A 22,201-nucleotide genomic window follows, 5' to 3' on the forward strand; every position below is an offset into this window, starting at 1 on the left:
GAGCAGGTTTCTGCTTGAATAAGAAGTAAGACACCGGTAGGAGCTTATCACCAACAATGGACATGCTATAAGCATATGACGTCTTTTTGATAAGTAATCTGATTTGCATTATATGTGCTATGCATGACTCATGCCAAAATGTTATTATGCTTGCATGTCTATTATAAAATTCATTAAAAAAAATTACAAACTAAAATTGCTTCTAACAGCTTTTCTTGACTGATGGTATAAAGCTGGTTTAACTCCGTAAGTACGCGGGGTTTTTCCGTTTTTGCATTTTCATTTTTTCCTCATCACCTTCTAAAAATCGTAACACTTTCTATTTTGCATCTTAAATTCCATATTATGGCTTATTTTTGTGCCACCAATTTTACTTTGCAGTGACATTAGTCATTTTACCAAAATATCCATGGCGAATCGGGGAAATTTTTTTTTAAAGTGATATTTTGTAACTTTTGGGGGCTTCTGGTTCTAAGCAGTGCATTTTTCGGTAAAAATTACACCTTATCTTTATTCTGTAGGTCCATACAGTTACGATGATACCCTAATTATATAGGTTTGATTTTGTATCATAACTACATGCAGGAAAATTTATATGTTTAACATTATCATCTTCTGACCCCTATAACTTTTTTATTTTTCCATGTACGGGCCGGTATGGGGTTCATTTTTTGCGGCGTGATCTGAAGTTTTTATCTGTACCATTTTAATATTGATGGGACTTTTTGATTGTTTTTTTATTAATTTTTTCATGATATAAAAACTGACCAAAAATAAGCTTTTTTGGACTTTGGAATTTTTTTGCGCGTACTCCATTGACCATGCGGTTAAATTAACGATATATTTTTATACTTCGGACATTTCTGCATGCGGCAATACCACATATGTTTATTTTTATTTACTCATGTTTTTTTAAATTTGCAAAAGGGGTTAAATGATCATAACTTTTTTTTAAAATTTTTTATTTTTTTTTGCAGTGTTATAGTCCCCCCCCCCTTAGTGGCTATTACACTGCACACAATAATCTGCTACACAATGATCGGTGCCGCACGCTATTAGCCCAGGGTCCAAGCTTTCATTAGCTGCCGGGACCGACCCAGTATGATGCAGGGTCACTCCCTGCGTCCTTAAGAGGTTAATCAATATGTCAATGGTCCATATAGCATCGATGGTTAACCCCCACAATAACCTTTGTGAATGGTGTAAAAAGATTACTCGTTACTGTACAATAGTACAACCGTGGAATCTATGCGAATGAGTAGAATAGGAAATGTCCAAGCTAGCTTATTTGGACTTGCCTCTACTAGATATAGTCTTAAAGTGGGTACTCCGCTTCCCCAGTGTTCAGAAACTTTGTTTCGTACTATTGGAGTGGGCGGCGGGGTTGTGATGTCACGGCCACGCCCCCTCGTGACGTCACACCACGCCCCCTCAATGCAAGTCTATGGGAGGGGGCGTGGCATGGTGTGACATCACAAGGGGTCATGGCCGTGATGTCACACAGATCGCAGGGGTCCCAGGTGACAACTTATCTTTATTCTGTAGGTCCATACAATTAAAATGACACTCTACTTATATAGGTTTGATTTTGTCGTACTTCTGAAAAAAATCATAACTACATACAGCAAAATTTATACGTTTACAATCGTCCTCTTCTGACCCCTATAACTTTTTATTTTTCGACGTACGGGGCATACATTCGGGGGCTCATTTTTTACGCCGTGATCTGAAGTTTTTATTGGTACCTTTTTTGTTTTGATCGCTTTTTATTCATTTTTTTATGATATATAAAGTGACCAAAAATACGCTATTTGGGACTTTTGAATTTTTTTGGGACTTTTGACTTTTGAATACGCCATTGACCGTGCGGTTAAATTAATAATATATTTCCGACATTTATGCACACGGTGATACCACATATGTTTATTTTTATATACACAGTTTGTTTTTTGTTTATGTGAAAAGGGGGGTGATTCAAACTTTTATTAAGGAAGGGGTTAAATCATCTTTATTCACTTTTTTTTTCACTTTTTTTTGCAATGTTATAGCCCCCATAGGGGACTATAACATGCAGTACATTGATTCATTACACTGATCACTGCCATTGCATTGCAAGGCATTGATCAGTGTTATCGGCGGTTGATTGCTCTAGCCTGGATTTCAGGCTAGGAGCAATCAATCACCTATCGGACGTGCAGGAGGTAGGTAAGGCACCCTCCTGCTGTGTCCTAGCTGATTGGGACATCGCGATTTTACCGCGATGGTCCCGATCAGCCCGACTGATCAGCCCTTTAGAGGCGGTGATCAACTTTGATCTACCGGTACAGCGATCTCCGGCATTAGCCATGGGTCCTGGCTGCTGATAGCAGGTATGATGTGAGCTCAACTCCTGAGCTCGCTTCATAACCCTCCCGTGCCGCAGCGCCGTATAAACCCGGCGTTTTGCGGCAAGGGGTTAATGAGTGAAATATTATATTCTCTACAGTCATGGCCTTGAATGTTGGCACGCCTGAAATTTTTCAAGAAAATGAAGTATTTCTCACAGAAAAGGATTGCAGTAACACATGTTTTGCTATACACATGTTTATTCCCTTTGTGTGTACTCAAACTCCAAAAATGGGCTGGACAAAATTATTGGCACCCTTTCAAAATTGTGTAAAAATAAGATTGTTTCAAGCATGTGATTTAAACTCACGTGGGGCAAGTAACAGGTGTGGGCAATATAAAAATTACACCTGAAAAAGGAGAGAAGTTCACTTAGTCTTTGCATTGTGTGTCTGTGTATTGTTACGCCGAGCGCTCCGGGTCCCCGCTCCTCCCCAGAGCGCTCGCAGCATCCTCGCATTTGCAGCGCCCCGGTCAGACCTGCTGACCGGGTGCGCTGCAATATCCCTCTCAGCCGGGATACGATTCGCGATGCGGGAGGCGCCCGCTCGCGATGCGCATCCCGGCTCACCTGTGCACTCCCTACTTATACCTCACTTCCCCTGCACTCCCTCGCCGGATCTTGTTGCCATTGTGCCAGTGAAAGCTTTTCCTTGTGTGTTCCTAGCCTGTGTTCCAGACCTCCTGCCGTTGCCCCTGACTACGATCCTTGCTGCCTGCCCTGACCTTCTGCTACGTCCGACCTTGCTCTTGTCTACTCCCTTGTACCGCGCCTATCTTCAGCAGTCAGAGAGGTTGAGCCGTTGCTGGTGGATACGACCTGGTTGCTACCGCCGCTGCAAGACCATCCCGCTTTGCGGCGGGCTCTGGTGAATACCAGTAGCAACTTAGAACCGGTCCACCAACACGGTCCACGCCAATCGCTCTCTGGCACAGAGGATCCACCTCCAGCCAGCCGAATCGTGACATGTATGCACACTTAGCATGGACAACAGAAAGAGGAGAAGAGAACTGTCTGAGGACTTGAGAACCAAAATTGTGGAAAAATATCAACAATCTCAAGGTTACATGTCCATCATATCTATATTTGCCTTTGTCCACAGTGCGCAACATTATCAAGAAGTTTACAACCCATGGCACTGTAGCTAATCTCCCTGGGTGTGGACGGAAGAGAAAAATTTATGAAAGGTGTCAACGCAGGATAGTTCGGATGGTGGATAAGCAGCCCCAAACAAGTTCCAAAGATATTCAAGCTGTCCTGCATGCTCAGGGATTTTTGGAGTGACATTATGTCCAATTAGCTTTTTTTCTTTTGTTTAGTTCCAATACACACACAAAGGGAATAAACATGTGTATAGCAAAACATGTGTTAGTGCAATCCTTTTCTGTGAGAAATTCTTAATTTTCGTGAAAAATTTCATTGGTGCCAACATTTTAAGCCATGACTGTATATAGAAGAGAGAGGTTCCACATTATGAAAGGGCCACTTTTAATAAATGTGGCCCACTGGCTTACATGGCCCAAACCAGCACCACTATAACTATAATGATAGTCACAATAAACAGATAGAGGATGAGAATGAATCGGTCCAGGACAAAAGCTACTAAGTGCCATTCTGACTTTGCTTCCTCCTCTTTCTTGGAGACAATAAGATGTCGACGGACCATTAGCAGTTCCAAAAGTAACCTCTTGAGTAGTTTAATCTCTGGACTGTCCTTGGAGTCCTTTGACAGTTGTTTGTTAGTTTCAGGCTCTGATTCATGAAGTGCTGGAGTTTCAGACATAGCTAGAGATAAAGGAATTTACATTAGGCAAATTACAGTATTCATCCACTTGAGTCATAAGCACCAGTTGCTGCAGGCTTGGCTTCTTGATGAATTTCCGCCTATTATAGCCACATGTTAGCACGCTAGCCATTTCTATAAATAGGCTGACTCTAACTGTCTCATACAGAAAGGGGTCCTGAGTAGGGGACACCCTGTATAATATCCATATGTCCTAATAAGATATATGTTTGTTTTATCAGCTAAATCCTTTAATACACTATAATTCCATCTGTTAAACCTTATAAGGCACTGTTCACATTTGTAGCGGAGCTTCTGTTTATGAGTTAAATGTCTTTGCTGTGTTTGTCGTATATTGTATACAGAAGGTGCACAACAGACATTGATGACTTACAGTGGGCCCATTGAGGGGTCTATCGTGATGATCATTTGTTTTGCCTAGAAGAATAGTGCTGCAAGTGGAGCTATTCGTCCTGTTTAATCTAACTAAATAAAAGTAAAAACATTTTTAGGCACCATACACAAGAATAGACACAAATCCATACCATTGTTCTTAACTGCACGTGTCATGGAATCTGATATTTCATCATTTATGGCAATTCGAAGGACATAAGCCAATCGCTTCAGTACCCAAAGCTTCAACCAGTTTGGTACCTCTGGTCTCACAGCAGATAAGTGCAGCATATAGGATATAAAGATTGAATCCATGATGCTAATTATCATTACAAGTAGACATACCATGCAGAAGACACCTGAATGAAGATATGACAAAAATATCACTTTATACGAATATTGTAATTTTTGCCTTGATTGGTAATTTGCTTTAAAAAAAATATAGGGTGAGATTTATCATTATTTTTAGAGTATTTTTTATGTCTATGTTTTGGCGCAGTCCAGGCACAAGCAGCATATTTAGCGACTTTTATGCGTCTTTTGATATAGACAGTTTCACTCTTTTTGACTACCTGTAGAATTTTTTCTTTTTGACCATGCAGTGCTCACGTATTTATCATTTGTGACTATTGTCAAAAGTCGCTATTTTGTGCACAAAGGTACTTTTATAGGTGCAAAGCTACACCACCTACCAGTATACCGGTAGGCGTGAGTATAATTTCTACCTTCCACAATTCAACCTTTAACCTCTTGTAGATGACAGCGTCCTGCTTCCCTTCTATGACACGAGCTCAGGAGCTGAGTACAGGTCATAGCTGGGTGTTCCTGGTTACTAGACCCATCTCTAATGCCAGACATCAACGATCACGGTGATGCCCAGTTTTAACCCCTTAGACACCGCAATCAAATTTGATTGTAGCGTCTAAAATGCAAGTAAAAATGTCCCAGCAGCCCTGTGAAATTAAATAAAAACACCTAAATTGCCAAATTCAGGACCCGGGAAAGTGTCTACTTCCCTCCTTCGCAAGCGTTTAGAAAAAGTGTATGTGGTAGAGCTTTTCCCACCACAGCAGAGCTGCGCAAAATTCATTATCCTGTTGCACCTCCTTGATAAATAAGATGCACGCCATTCAAAACCACCACCCAAATAAACATGGGAAAATAGCTCTACCGGAGACACTCTTTGATAAATCTGGGCCATAGTTTTGTTTGCATGATGAAGGTTTCTAAAATAAAGTCATACCTTAGGCTTAAAGGGGTACTCCGGTGGAAAACTTTTTTTTTTTTTATCAACTGGTGCCAGAAAGTTAAACAGATTTGTAAATTTACTTTTATTAAAAAATCTTAATCCTTCCAGTACTTATTAACAACTGTATACTACAGAGGAAGTTCTTTTCTTTTTGGATTTCTTTTCTGTCTGTCCACAGTGCTCTCTGCTGACTCTTCTGTCCAGAGCAGGAGAAAATCCCCTATAGCAAACCTATCCTGCTCTGGACAGTTCCTAAAATGGACAGAGGTGTCAGCAGAGAGCACTGTGGTTAGACAGAAAAGAAATCCAAAAAGAAAAGAATTTACTCTGTAGTATACATCAGCTAATATGTATTGGAAGGATTAAGATGTTTTAATAGAAGTAATGTACAGATCTGTTTAACTTTTTGGCACCAGTTGATTTAAAAAAAAATATTTCACCGGAGTACCCCTTTAATGCACACAACAAACAGTGCCTGTATAGTAGGTCATTGAGTACCTATAGTTCTATACTATAGAGCCATAGGCCTATGTGTGCAACTGTACAATGCCAACTGAGGCATAGTATGAGCCCAAAGCCGACTTCAATAGACTACTTCTTTGTACAACTCAGGACTAGTCACATGTCAAATGATATCTTTGGTAAGTCCTCTGCCAGGCCGAGGAGAGTTCATCATCCTTCTATGTTGGATAAAGAATGGGACATCTACCCCTTCTGTTAGAAAATGGTTGCCAATATAGCGGTCTTTAACCTTTGGCTCTCAAGCTCTGCAAAAGGCATGAGTCAAAGATTCCTAACATCTAGAGAGCCACAAGTTGGAGACCGCTGCACCGTTCAGAAGCCAGAGCAACTCAAGTTGTAGATCATGTACTATAAATGTCATATCAGGGCAAAACACAATAGTTTTTACCAGTTTTTACCACTGAATAACATACAATTGATTATTAATATTGACTTTTGTATCAAGCAATTACTTTGTTTTTAGTATCTGAGATGACAAAATTTGGTTCCACAGTGACCTGTCAGTCTGGTACTTTCACACCTCTACAATATCAAGGCTATGAGCATTAATGTGCATACCTAATATTGGTGGATTGTCAGTGTTAGGTAGGAAATCATTTAAAATCAACAGGAGCACGGAGAATCCAAGCACAACTGTTATCTTAAATCCCAGCCGCTCACCGCCCTCCATTGGGATGAACATGCTTGCTACATCTACTAATACAAGCAGGCAAGCCGGAATAATTAGATTAATGACGTACAGAACAGGAGCTCTTCTTATCAGTATCTGTCATTAAAATAAAAAATATGAAATTAATTAAAAATACGATCACTTATAAGTGCCACAATATATTGGGACAGAGATACCTGATAAATGACTTTGCTCCATTCTTCTCCATACTTGGTAATATTTAAGTGAATAATGTTGATTTCTTTGAGAGTCCATTCTGATTTTGAAAATTCTTCCAGTGAAAGTGATGTAACTTGCTCAGCGCTCGAGGATGGAATCAACAGAACATCAGACACTGTTAGAAGATAACACATCATTATTATTTTATACCTTTATCAGACCAGTGGTAGTAAATACTGTATAGTACAGCAAAGGCGTTTAAAGGCATTGCTAATATTGTGTTAGGAACAATAGGAATCATAATGCTTTCCATCTGTCTTCTATTAGATCTGTAAAGGTTCACACAAGAAAAACAGTTTTATATGCGTTGATTTCAGTGTGTGCTTCTAAGTAGAATAGCTTTTTTTAGTGTTTTTGATGTTAGGTTTGGTGTTCAGAAATAGATCAAGGGACAACCTATCCTGCGGGGGCGTGGCTTGCCGCTGTGGAGAATGGCCGCCTGATTCCGGAGCTCTGTCCCTCATGGTCGCTACATAGGCTCCTTTTGCTGCCCTAAGTTCTCTGCCCCATGCCGAGGGGGTCCCGCCAGCGCCGGAAGGTGCCCGCTACTGACTTGCCTGCTCCGATCACACCTGGAGGGATTGCCAGGTACCTGCTCCGGACTCCCTCTTCAGCCCCGGCCTCCCCGCCGGCGTCTCCTGCTCGCGGCCTGCGCTCCCGCTCAGTCGGAGCTGCGGCCATTAGGAAGCCCGTCTCTGAGGAGGTCCGGCCGTGGATGGCCTCTGAAGCCCTGCAGGACATACCCGCAAGTCCCCTACTGCTGTCGCAGGACTCCGGCTCAGGGACACAGACGGGTACTACAGTGAGTACCTCACCTCCCCTCTGCTTGCATAGCCTTCCTCAGCCACATAAGGCGCAACAGCTGGAGGCACCCACTTCTGAGCCCGCTGCCTCCAGAGCTCTGTATACGGCCGTCCTTCTCTCTCCCCCTCCTGGGGCTCTACCAGTCTCTCCTGAAGCTGGGACTCCTGTGCTCCCCTCCACTCATATAAAGGGGTCTGCAGCTGTGGGGGCCCCCCCTCCTTCAGGAGCTCCCATCTGCCCCTGTGCACCTGCTGTGGGGTCTGCCTTTGCCCTGGATCCTGCTGTGCCCTTATCGCCTGTGGAGGAGTTTGACTGGGCCTCGGTGCCCCCTGCTGACCTCACTGTTGCCCCCTCTCAGCCACTAAGGGACAAGTCCACCCGTAAATTATCAGGGGAACCCCCTGGGGTGGTACCCCTGCGGGGCTCTTCCTCGCTGCTGGGCTCTCAGGATGTTCCCAGACAGGGGGTCGGTGGATCTGCCTGGACTGTTAGCCCGCTTATGGACCCTGTATGTTCCGGATTACCTGCCTCAGCCTTGCCGTCCATGGACTTTAGTCAGCTGCTCTCTCATCTCCCCTCTAAGGAAGACTTCAAGGTGCTTATTGAGGAAGTCAAGGATACTTGCCGCGCCGAAATTGCCCAGATGCGCCAAGACCTCCAGCATGTCTCACAAAGGGTTGATGATTTTGAGGGGGCACACGACTCTACCAGGTCCTATATAGCGCAAATTCAGGGTACTATGTCTGCTCAAACTGACTTCCTTAATGATCTCCATTCGCATGTTAAAGACCTGGATAATAGGGGACGGTGCCACAATATTCGTGTGCGGGGGCTCCCTGAAGCAACTCAGGCTGAGGATTTACCTGCTACCCTGGAAACCATCTTTAACATGATTTTGGGGGAACCCCCCTCACATAAGATCAAACTGGACCGGGCCCATCAGGCGTTGCGCCCCCGTCCCACGAATGGCCCTCCTCGGGATGTTGTTTGTTGTGTGGCGGACTTTCAACTAAAGGAGACGATCATGGCTAACTCCCGCTCCATGAAGTCCTTTGATTTTGATGGTGCTCCTATCCAGCTGTTCCAGGACTTATCATGGCTCACGCTGCGAAAACGGCGGTTATTGCAGCCCTTGCTATCCACCCTGCGCTCTGCACAGATTCCGTACAGGTGGTCCTTCCCATTCGCTTTGCAAGCTAGAAGAGATGGACGCTCTGCTGTACTACGCACCTCTGCTGATCTCCCGGACTTCTGTGCCACTCTGGATGTACCGCCACCCGGCTTCAGGACTGGGGCCTTATCCCCCCCCCCCCTGCTCTACTGCAAATCTGGCAGCCAGTCCACGGGAGGCGATCCTGTCAATGGGGAACTAACCTTCCCCCTAGCCCTACGGGCTGGGGCCTGAACCCTCCATGAGAATTTTGAAGTGGAACCCCTCTGATAGTTGAATGGCGGGATTTCCTTCCTCTCTTAGTTACTATATTTGATGTTTTACTACCCATTTATGTCCAGCCTGCATTGTTCCACTACATGTGGGTTGATAATTTAGGGTAGTCTACTTGGGGCTGACATTTAGAGCGACCTCCGAGGGGGTCTCTGGTACTACTGGAGGTTCTATCTGATGCGTTCTTCCACCTCCCCCTTTGGGGCCATGGTTTCTGCAATGATGTTGTCATTTATTTCCTTTGTATATTTAGTTGCTGCAGTATTGGTCTCTGCTTTGGCCTATGTGCCAATGGTTTGTTTTTGGAAAGTAGAAGAAAAAAACAGGGATATGCGCCCCTAGTGAAGGATGTTTATATGTGAGATGAAAACAAGTTAAGTTGTAACACTCACCTATTTTCGTTGTGCTGAGAGCACAACATCTGTGATAGCCTTTGGTGATGTCTCAGGTCTGCAGCCACGGTCCTCTGGAGCAAAGGTGATGTCCCAGCAGTGTAAATAACAAGAAAAAGGCAAAAGTTGGGCCATTGGTGGCGCTGGTCCTGATGAAAAGAAAGCTCTGTAGACCCTTCTCAGTGTCTAAATGTGGTTTTATTAGCACAGAAAGCAACGCGTTTCTGGTCCGAACTGGACCCTTCGTCTGGCAGTGTGCATACAACATAGTGAACAGATGCTGTTAAAATACATTCCTTACGCAACCATAAAGGTTACGTTCATTTGGCAATTCACAGACATGGTTTACTCAAGTAGCGTGGGTAAGTAGAACATCTGTAGCTGGAACTCGGTCCCGTACGAGTGCATTACTATATCTGCACTAGCCGGCCAGGGCAAGGGCAATCTGATATATGTATGTGTAGGGATTGCCTTACTGGGAAATAATATCGGCCGGAGATTGATATCCTTTTTAGTTACTGCGGCTGAGGGAGTAAGGCTGATTTGGTAAGCGTAGCTGGAGATGCTCCTGATAGGTCAGGGGGCGGAGACCTATGTCCCGTGCGTATCACTCTGACTATTGAGCTGTCAGAACCCTTAGCGATATGGAGCGGTGGCGGAGTTGAGAAGGGGCGGATCTACAAAGGTACTGTACCAGTGTGGGTGAGTCTGCTATCGCACAGCGGGGCGATATGCAGCGGTAGTGGAGTAGAAAAAGGGCGGACCTTTGTTGGAAACGGGGCGATATGCAGCGGTATTGGAAAGGGGGCGATATACATCGGGGCGATATGCGGCAGTGGCAGTGTTGAAAAGGGGCGGACCAGTGTTGGAAGAAAATGACACAGAAAAGGGGCGGACCTATTTTGGAACATATACATCGGGGCGATATGCGGCAGTGGCAGTGTTGAAAAGGGGCGGACCAGTGTTGGAAGAAAATGACACAGAAAAGGGGCGGACCTATTTTGGAACATATACATCGGGGCGATATGCGGCAGTGGCAGTGTTGAAAAGGGGCGGACCAGTGTTGGAAGAAAATGACACAGAAAAGGGGCGGACCTATTTTGGAAAAACTAACACAGATTAGGGTAGAAGGGTAGTGTGGCCGGCTTGATTAGAGGAACTATCACGGATTAGGGTAGAAGAGTAGTGTGACCGGCTAGATGTGCTGTGAGGCACCTAGCTGGGTGGACAATGGTTAGAATCTACTGGGTAGGGTATGCAGCAGCCGTATGAGGTATGTGGTATGGTAGAGATGGGGACAGTATTTTTTAGCCCCTATTGGGAAAAAATATATATGTATTGCCTGGGGTAGGGGAGGGTGGGAATGGTAGTGTCCCAGGTATACTCAGGTATGCCGTATGTAGGGCTGTTAGCATATAATACAGTGTGTACAGTATACCGTGTGAGGTATGTAGGACTGTCAGTAGTTGGTGTGGCATACTGGTGATGTGTGAAAGTTGGGATTGAAGGAGCAGGCAGTATTTTAAAGTATTATTTAGGGTGTGTAATAAGGATTACACAAGGATAGTTTCAGAGACTTCGTTGAGTCCAGTAGGCTGGAGAGATCCACACTTGAAAATCCAGAAGACTTCTAATCTCTTCAGTATTTCAAGTCTATTCGAACGGGATTTAGGAACATGATCAACAGGGGTAACATTGAAAGGTTTGGCAATCCCTTTGTGGGCCAAGGCACAGTGCCTGGAAAGTCCATGTAAAAGGAATCCCGTCCTTATATTAAACCTGTGCTTATTTATCCTGCTGCGTAACTTTTGAGTAGTCCGCCCAATGTACTGCAGGCCGCAGCAGCATTCAATCAGGTAGATGACAAATTCTGACTCACAGGTAAGATGGTATTTTATCTGGAGGATTTCGTCCGAGGTTTTTGAGCGGAATTCTTGACGGTTATGCATAATTTCAGCACAGCATAGACATCTGGTTTTTCCGCATCTATAACTACCTGGTTTTCCTTTTTGAGTTGGTCTTGGTTGTAGTTGTCTGAGCTGGCTTGGAGCAAGGAGGTTTTTGATGGTGGGGGCCCTACGGAACGTGACTCCTGGATGTTCAGGTAGATTATCACAGAGAAGTTTGTCGCTCTCAAGGATGTGCCAGTGTTGTTGGAGAATTTTCTTGATATGATTTGAGGTTGAACTGTAGGTGGTGATAAAGTTGAGTTCCCAATTCTTGGTGGTGGTTCTTTTTGTCTTCGGTTTAAGACAGTCCTCTTGTGTCAGATTTTTTGTTTTTTCGTAGGCGTCAGATAGTAGTTTCGGGGGGTATTTTTTGGCCGTGAATCTTTTCTTGAGTATCCCAGCCTGAGTGCAGAAATCTTTTTGGTTAGAGCAGTTTTTCCTTATTCTCTTGTATTGAGAGTAGTGGATATTCTCAAGCCACTTCTTGTGATGCCCACTGGAGAAGTCAATATAGCTGTTAGTATCGACTTTTTTGAAAAAGGTAGAGGTGACGAATTTGCTGTGATCATGTGATATGATCAGGTCTAGGAACTCAATGGATGTATTGCTGGTATGTATGGTGAAGGTAATACCCCAGTGGTTTGCATTTAGGTGTTCTAAGAGGTAGTTGGTAGATGTTTCTGGACCTCGCCAGATGAAAATTAGGTAATCGATGTACCTCCGATAGAGAATGATGTTCTCCATGATGTTGCTGTGGCCCCATATATGTTCCATTTCAAACGCCCCCATAAATAGATTGGCGTAGGCCGGCGCCACCTTGGCCCCCATAGCGGTGCCCTTCTGTTGATGGTATATTCCGCCGTCATACAGAAAGAAGTTGTTTTCCAGTATAAACTGGAGACCTTCCAATAGGAACTCTCTCTGGGGTGTGGTAATTTCTTTATCTTCAGTGAGAAAAAATTCCACCGCCTTCAGTCCAAGTTGATGGTCAATATTGGTGTATAGCGACGTGACATCACAGGTGACCATGGTGTAAGAGGAATCCCATGGAATGGAGGAGAGCTGTTGTATGAGTTGAGTGGAGTCCCGAAGAAAACTCTGAAGGTTTACAACATATTTCTGCAGGTATAGATCGATAAAGTGGGCAAGGTTACTGGTGGGTGAGCTAGTGCAGGCGATGATGGGTCTACCTGGCGGTTTTTCCAATGACTTGTGTATTTTTGGTAAGTAGTAGAAGTAGGGTTTATTCTGATTATTGACAGTAAGGAATTGGTGTTCTTGTTTATTGAGGGTCCTATCATCCAGGGCCCTCTGGAAGAGTGATGTGAGCCCTTTTTGTATTTTTGGGAAGGGATCTATGGATGTCTTCCCATAGAACTCATGGTCGGATAGAATACGCATGGCCTCCTCCTGGTATTGCGGGAGATCAAGAATAACCAAGCCTCCTCCTTTATCTGCTGACCGAAAAACCAGATCGTGGTTTTTCTGGAGACCTTTTAATGCCTGTAGTTCCTCTTTGTTCAAATTGGAGCGGGTGGATGGTCTCCTCTTGTTTTTGGGAAGTGATTTTAGCTCCTGGGATACCAGTTCATAGAAGGTATTGATTTGATGACCTTGGGATTGGATGGGGTAGAAAGTAGGGGGGGCACGCACCGATTGGTGTTTTATTGGATCATCATTGCTCTGGTCGCAGGAGGTGGAGGCTTGATGTATCGTATTCTTGTTCTTCAAGATGTTAAAATGCCTCTTGAGGGTGAGTTTGCGTATAAATCTCTGAAGGTCCAGAAAAAGTTGAAACTGATCTGACTGGTATGTTGGGCAGAATGAGAGTCCTCGTTTTAGGAGGGATATCTCATAAGGATTCAACTTGTATTGAGATAGGTTGAAAATCTGTACTGTTTCTTCTGTGGTATTAGAGGGATCAGCAGTTAATGCTGTATTCTTCCTCTTTTTACCTCCTCTGCTCCCTCTAATTCTTTTTTTCTTTTTTGTGTCTTTGTCTGAGGTTTCCGAGGTTCGAAGATGGGGGCCATGGGTGTCCGAGGAGGAGGTGGATGGCAGTCCTGGCCAACCTCTAAAAAAGGAATGGACTCTTGGCAGGGTTCTGTGGTGCCGAGAGGTGTCGAATGGTGATCCGGATTTATAGACATATTGGTAGTTGTTGCACTCTTTAGGAAGGGAACCAGTGTGGACTGGTTTCCAGTGTTATCCACCACAACGATATTTAGGTCCTGATTCGGTATTAGAGTGCTGGTGGGGTCTGGAAAGTCATAGACTGAAAGGTCCAGCAGTTGGTTGATGGTGTTGTTTGGGCTATTTATGCTTCTATCCAAAGTGGTATTCAGATTTGTCGGGGAGCTCGTGCTGGCTATTTCATTCTTTTGAAGGATGGCTTCATATTTACTTGAGTAAACCATGTCTGTGAATTGCCAAATGAACGTAACCTTTATGGTTGCGTAAGGAATGTATTTTAACAGCATCTGTTCACTATGTTGTATGCACACTGCCAGACGAAGGGTCCAGTTCGGACCAGAAACGCGTTGCTTTCTGTGCTAATAAAACCACATTTAGACACTGAGAAGGGTCTACAGAGCTTTCTTTTCATCAGGACCAGCGCCACCAACGGCCCAACTTTTGCCTTTTTCTTGTTATTTAATGGTTTGTTTTTGGCATTGTTTACCCCTTGTCTGTCTCCCCTTGTGTCCGTTTGTCTCCATTCTCTTTGCTACTACTGTTTGTGGCTGTGCTGACCCCCCCTGGGGTGTGTTTCTTTTTCTTTCTGTCTCCTTTTCTTTTAGGTCGTGTGGTACACTGTGGTGGTTTCCTATCTTGGCGCTGATGGACTATTTGTCCCCTATATGGTCGAGTGAGTACTGTATCTTGCACCTGTTCTACCTCTCCCACGCCTCTCATGGCTAAGTGCGTCTCTCTGAATGTGAAGGGTCTTAATACCCCCACAAAGCGACGTTTGTTGCAACAGGAATTGGTGGCCCTTAGGGCTGATATTGTATATGTTCAGGAGACGCACTTTGACAGGACGGGCACCTTTGCCTTCCTACACCATCTTTACCCTCAAGTGTTTGCTGCCTCTGCTAATCGGAAGGTTGGGGGGGTTGCGATCCTGATTTCAAGGACCTGTCCCCTGCAAGTTACCTCCTCCTATTTGGACCCGTTAGGTAGATTTGTCATCCTCCAAGGCTCTTTGGGGGGGAAGCCCTTACTCCTTTGCAATGTTTATGCCCCTAACTCTGCACAGATCCCCTTTCTTCGTAGGGTTTTGGCACGTCTTCATAAGTTCCCTCCTTCGGCTTGGTTGTTGGGAGGTGATTTTAATTTAGTTTTTTCCCCTGCTACTGACCGACACTCCCTAAGTGATGCCCGACCCCCCTCTGCCCAAGTGCGCCTGTCTATGCTTTTTCGGCGGCTGGTGCGTTCGGCTGCGCTATATGACCTGTGGCGCATTAACCACCCTTCAGACCGGTCTTTTTCTTTTTATTCGCACCCCCATAAACTCCATACTCGTATACACTATTTTTTGGGCAACCTTCCGTTGGTGCGTATGCTCTCCTCTGCCTCTATGGAGCCTATCTCCTGGTCTGACCACAGTCCTGTCCTTGTCTCCTTTTCTCCTTTTGCTTCCTCCTTACGTCGCTGTCACTGGCGACTTAACGATGCTTTGTTGAAGAGCCCTACTTCCCGAGACTCGATCCAGACTAATATCACTGACTATTTTGCTGATAATGAAGGCTCTATGTCCTCCCCGGCAGTTTTGTGGGAGGCTCACAAAGCGGTGATTAGGGGCCACTGTATTGCCTTGGGATCTCGTTTGAAGAGATCAGCGTTGCTCCGCTCTCGGGAACTTAGGGCTCAGGTCTCGTCTTTGGAGGCTCTCTTGCTTACTGCCCCCTCCCTTTCGGTTCTGAGGCGTCTGATTGCAGCACGGGAGCAGTTGAGGGACTTGGCTCTCCGCAATGTGGAGCGTCAACTACTTTATGCTAAGCAACGGTTTTATGAAAAGGGCAATAAGGCCCATACCATGTTGGCTAGACGATTACGTGACTGTGCTGTGTCTCAGACTCCTTCTGCTCTGAGGGATGCTGCGGGGACCCTTCACTATCATCCTGATTCTATCTCTCGCCTCTTTCGTGACTACTACTCAAAACTTTATTCACTCCCATCCCAGCTTCCTTTGGACCCCGGGGAGCGGGCCGAGGCCCTGGATTCTTTCCTCTCTCGATGTAGCCTTCCAGCACTCTCTGCCTCTGACAGGGAGGTCTTGAACGCTCCAATTACTAGCGAAGAGCTCACTGAGGTCCTTAAGACGCTTCCGTCGGGGCGCTCTCCGGGCCCCGATGGGTTTACTTACCTGTATTATAAGACTTACTCCTCTGTCCTTCTTCCCAAACTTGTCCCTTTGTATAACTCCTTTCTGGGGGGGAGGGGATCCCGCAGACATTTTTGCATTCTTTGATTACGTTGACTCCAAAGCTGAATAAGGATCCCCATGACTGTGCTAGCTATAGGCCTATTGCCCTGCTGAACTCTGATTTGAAATTGTTCACTAAGGTATTGGCTATGTGACTTTGTCGTTTCCTCCCTGCTCTTATCCATAAGGACCAGGTGGGTTTTATTCCTGGTCGCCAGGGTGGAGATAATACGAGACGAGTAGCCAACCTCATCGACCTAGTCAACAAACGCTCTGACCAAGCCTTACTTTTGAGTCTTGATGCGGAAAAGGCTTTTGATAGGCTGGGCTGGCCATTTATGTTTGCTACGCTCCAGAAATTTGGAATCACGGGTTGCTTTCTCACTGTGCTGCAGGGCCTCTACTCTTCCCCTACTGCTTCTCTTAAGCTGCCTTCTACCTCCTCTATACCTATTGCACTCCACAATGGCACCAGACAGGGCTGCCCTGATTCGAGGGGACCCGGATATCTCTGGTATAACTTTACATGATAGGGCCTTTAACCCCTTAAGGACGCAGGACGTAAATGTACGTCCTGGTGAGGTGGTACTTAACGCACCAGGACGTACATTTACGTCCTAAGCATAACCGCGGGCATCGGAGCGATGCCCGTGTCATGCGCGGCTGATCCCGGCTGCTGATCGCAGCCAGCGACCCGCCGGCAATGGCCGACGCCCGCGATCTTGCGGGCGTCCGCCATTAACCCCTCAGGTGCCGGGATCAATACAGATCCCGGCATCTGCGGGAGTTCGCGATTTAAATGAACGATCGGATCGCCCGCAGCGCTGCTGCGGGGATCCGATCATTCATAACGCCGCACGGAGGTCCCCTCTCCTTCCTCCGTACGGCTCCCGGCGTCTCCTGCTCTGGTCTGTGATCGAGCAGACCAGAGCAGGAGATGACCGATAATACTGATCTGTTCTATGTCCTATACATAGAACAGATCAGTATTAGCAATCATGGTATTGCTATGAATAGTCCCCTATGGGGACTATTCAAGTGTAAAAAAAAAAATGTAAAAGTAAAAAAAAAGTGAAAAATCCCCTCCCCCAATAAAAAAGTAAAACGTCCGTTTTTTCCTATTTTACCCCCAAAAAGCGTAAAAAACATTTTTATAGACATATTTGGTATCGCCGCATGCGTAAATGTCCGAACTATTAAAATAAAATGTTAATGATCCCGTACGGTGAACGGTGTGAACGAAAAAAAATTAAAAAAGTCCAAAATTCCTACTTTTTTAATACATTTTATTTAAAAAAAAATTATAAAAAGTGTATTAAAAGTTTTTTATATGCAAATGTGGTATCAAAAAAAAGTACAGATCATGGCGCAAAAAATGAGCCCCCATACCGCCACTTATACGGAAAAATAAAAAAGTTAGAGGTCATCAAAATAAAGGGATTATAAACGTACTAATTTGGTTAAAAAGTTTGTGATTTTTTTTAAGCGCAACAATAATATAAAAGTATATAATAATGGGTATCATTTTAATCGTATTGACCCTAAGAATAAAGAACACACGTCATTTTTACCATAAATTGTACGGCGTGAAAACAAAACCTTCCAAAATTAGCAAAATTGCGTTTTTCGTTTTAATTTCCCCACAAAAATAGTGTTTTTTGGTTGCGCCATACATTTTATGATATAATGAGTGATGTCATTACAAAGGACAACTGGTCACGCAAAAAATAAGCCCTCATACTAGTCTGGCGATGAAAATATAAAAGAGTTATGATTTTTAGAAGGCGAGGAGGAAAAAATGAAAACGTAAAAATTAAATTGTCTGAGTCCTTAAGGCCAAAATGGTCTGAGTCCTTAAGGGGTTAAGGTCTGCCTCTTTGCTGATGACATCTTGCTCACACTTACTAACCCCCTTTTATCTTTACCTTCTCTATATAAACTCTTGCATGCTTATGGAAGGGTCTCGGGCTATAAGATCAACCTCTCTAAATCTGAGGCTATGCCTCTAAATCTTCCTTGGTTACTCAGCTGCGCACTACCTACTCTTTCCGCTGGTCTCCTTCCTCTATTAAGTACTTGGGTGTTTCCCTCTCCCCTAGCTATTCCTCTCTTTACTCTGTGAACTATCCCTCTTTGTTTCGAGAGCTTCGCTCCTTCCTTGATAGGTGGGGATCGCAATATATCTCCTTTTTTGGTCGTATTGCTGCGGTTAAAATGACCATCCTCCCTAAGCTGCTTTACTTTTTCGAAACGCTGCCAGTACGGGTGCCCTTGGCCACGTTACGCTCATTTCAATCGGCGATTTTTCGGTTTATATGGGGTGCCAAGAGGCATAGGCTTCCTATGTCCGTTATGATGGCGAGCCGGTCTTTGGGGGGCTTGGGGTCCCTGATTTTGCCAAATATTATTGGGCGGCACACCTCCGACATCTCGCGGCGTGGTCCACCTATCACGCCTATAGCAAATGGATGGAGATTGAGAAGCTATGGTTGGCCCCTGTTCACCCTAAATCTTTCTTGTGGTCCTTTCCACTTTCCTCTCCTTTACCCCCATTTCTAGGCCCTATGTCATTTACTAAATATATGTGGACCTATTGCTCTAGGCTGTTCCGGCTCTTGTCCCCCTACTCCCCTATGCAATCTTTCCTTTATCGCCCGGACTTTCTACCGGGTACCACTGCACATATGGTTCGGGAATGGGGTTCGCGGGGGGTGTTCTGTTGGGCTGATATAGTGAACCCTGTCACATGGGTTCTCCTACCCTTTTATGACTTGAAGTCTCGCTGGGAGCTCCCTGCCTCTGAATTGACCCACTATATGCAACTTCGGCATTATATGTCATCGCAGCGGGGCTCTTTGACTGTGTCACTCCCCACGAGCTTTGAGAGGTTGTGTAGAGGTGGGCCGCAGACGAAGGGGCTACTATCGAGCATTTACTCTCTCCTCCTTTCCCCACTGGATGGTACCCCTCCTTCTCATCGCTACATGGGGCGTTGGGAGGAAGCCTTAGACACCCCACTTACGATCTCTCAGTGGCGGGTGATCTGGGATAGGGCCTCTCGGGCTTCTATTTGTACAGCATACAAAGAAACACAGTATAAGATGCTTATGAGCTGGTACCATACCCCTGTTCTGCTAAATAGACTGAACCCGGACATACCCCCTCAGTGTTGGCGTTGTGGAGTGGGCTTGGGGGATGTTTATCACATTTTCTGGTCCTGCCCGCAGATCTCTCCCTTCTGGAATATGGTCCAACGTTTGCTCCGGGAGGTCTTCGGGATTGGGGTACCTCTGGATCCTTTGGTTTACCTATTGCACCTATCTACCAGAACGTTAACTAGGCAGCCCTTCAAATTGTTTCTACATGTTGTCCTAGCAGCCAAGACTCTTATTGCGAAGTATTGGAAGCGGACCTCGTCCCCTCCTGAGAGTGAATTGCTTGCTTGAATTCGTGAAATCCGCTCCCTGGAGTCTATTACAGCCTCCTTGAATAATACGGTCCCACAGTTTCTCTCGGTGTGGGATCCTTGGAACAGATTTACTGATAGACAGCCTCCCTGACTGTGCTGCCCTTAGACCCTGTTGTTTTTCTTTCACTGTTTCTTCCTGTTTCCTTCTTTTGGTGTCTCTTCCCTAGTGTGGCGAGTTACTGTCTCCCCCCCTCCTTTTGTTTGTTCCCTTCCTTAACCCCCCCCCCATCCTTCCCCGCCTCTCTCCCCTTGGTGGGCTTGATGCCTTATACGTTTGATTATGTTTTTTAGCGACATTTGTTTTCAATGCATGCACATTGATCTTCTTGGTTTTGTACATTCTCTTTATGGGGGTTGATCCCCACTGCTACCTACTTGTTTGTATCGATTTAATATTTTGACAAAATAAATAAAAAATTACAGTAAAAAAAAAAAAAAAAAGAAATAGAAATAGATCAAGGGAATGATTAGGGATAGCTACCTAAGGTCACAAAGTTTGTAGAAGATGGGCCCAGCTCCTGGTAGAGGGAATGTCCAATAAAACTTAACGTTTAATAGTGCATATTAAAAAAGAGAGTTACAGCCACTGTGAGTGGCAAGTGACATGTCACCCTTAAAAAGTAGGTGAAACTCTGACGCGTTTCGAGCATAAGCTCTTAGTCATGGCACTGACACCATGCCACACAGGGACTTATATACTGACTGGAAGGTATCAAAGCCCATAGTGTGAGAAAATTACTCCGCCTCCCAAGGGGAAATTACGTATTGTGCTGGAGACAAGGTGTGCAGGGGGTTCAATTACAGAGCCTTACACGCCCGAAGAATCCAAAGGGATCTGAAATTAACCCATTGAAACCAGCCGGTAACATCACATAATGACACACGCATACACATGTAACAAATTCAGTGCATATAGTGACGGATATATAGCCATATACAGCGCGCTGCCAAATCGGCACACTGTAACATCTATATTGCATAAGAAGCCGTCATTCACCACAATGTAAAAATATCTCTAATGGTCCAACAGTACACAAAACGAATGAATATCATATACACCAATTTAAATCTGCCAGGACCATATACTGTAGACTGCTGGCACATACCACATATATCATTGTAGATAGTGACATGCACAAATAGGAGACCCGTTCACTACAGTAAAATGTTTGAATTATAAAAATTGTGGTGCACATACAAATTATAAATATAACCAAAACAAGAGGCATAAATAAAGGTCTTGTCAGGGTAAGAATGAACTAAATAGATAAAGAATAATAAAAATTAATAAATGATGATATGGCTGACATTATAAATAGCAATAGCAATAAAGCCATAAGGTAAACCCCAGTAGATAACAAAAAAATCCATATTTCATGTGTGAACAAACTTTGCAAAATGCATGGACCCAAAATTTTAACATATAACAGCCTCCATATTCGTGTGTATACAGGAGCATCCCTGCTCAAAAATCTATTGAAAATTGTCACTAGAGTAGTAAACATAACACATAAATGAATATTGAAACAGATGGTGGCAAATAGAGACATAGATCTAAGTCCAAGTATAAATGGACAAAATAAAAAAAATATATATAGATCTGTGTCCTAATCGCAATGGATAGAAACCTAGAAGGATCACCGAATATTTTTGAAAAACATATATCATCAAATCCAAAATCCAAGCAACAGAAGACAACTTGAACTATATAGAACAACACCGTGCATGCGTTATTATAATATTAGAAAAGAACGGGATGAACACAAGATATAAGTTACATATCCCATATTCTCAATAAAAATACATGAGATCATTTCTGTAGTTAAGACCCGAAGGGACTCTAGTATCTATCCTGAGGATCCAAAAAGCCTCTATTGTATACAGGGCATGCATTCAATGCCCTGTATGTATAGCATGTCACTTCTGCCTTCATGTTTCTCCACCACATGTCTGGAAAGACCAGACATGGATTTGGATGAGAAATTCACAGGGGCAGACAGATGTTCATAAATGTGCCTCTTAAGTTTACGTCCAGTGCAACCGATGTATTGTAATTTGCATTCCCTGCATGTTACACAATATATGACATACTTGCTGTCACAATTAATGAAACTTTTGATTTTATAGTTAGTCCCCGTTGCCATGGACGTAATTTGTTGGGAGGACAGCATAAGATGACATATGTTACAACGTGTTTTGCCACATCTGTGGCTTCCAATAGTGTGGAGCCATGAGCTGGAAGGTCTATCTGCCAGAAAATCACTGGGAGATAAATCAGCCCCCAGTGATTGGGCTTTCTTAGCCACACATCTCACACCTGCAGATAAAAGCTTAGAAAGATCATCATTTTGCAAAAGAACAGGCATGTGTTTATTAATAATGGCTTTTATCTGATTTAAATTATGATTGAAAGGGGTAGTGAAAGTTGGAATGAAACACGATTCTGAAGGGTCAATAGAAGGTTTGTCACATAAATAATGTTCCCTAGGCTTGGG

The 22,201-nt window shown here is 44.3% G+C and overlaps 1 protein-coding gene across 1 annotated transcript in view; it reads right to left on the reverse strand.

The window, feature by feature from the left end:
• Positions 1–3,896: 3,896 nt before the first annotated feature.
• The window catches only part of LOC130277479 (5-hydroxytryptamine receptor 3A-like), a 74,879-nt gene continuing 56,574 nt past the window's right edge, over positions 3,897–22,201 (reverse strand). The window contains exons 6-9 of the mRNA XM_056528153.1: positions 7,180–7,337; positions 6,892–7,099; positions 4,715–4,921; positions 3,897–4,171 (exon numbers count right to left, since the gene is read on the reverse strand). Of these exons, the coding sequence (XP_056384128.1) occupies positions 3,897–4,171; positions 4,715–4,921; positions 6,892–7,099; positions 7,180–7,337 (848 nt within the window). The remainder of the gene's footprint in view (positions 4,172–4,714; positions 4,922–6,891; positions 7,100–7,179; positions 7,338–22,201) is intronic.

The sequence above is a fragment of the Hyla sarda genome, chromosome 6 (assembly GCF_029499605.1).
Source record: "Hyla sarda isolate aHylSar1 chromosome 6, aHylSar1.hap1, whole genome shotgun sequence".
Lineage (NCBI taxonomy): Eukaryota > Metazoa > Chordata > Amphibia > Anura > Hylidae > Hyla > Hyla sarda.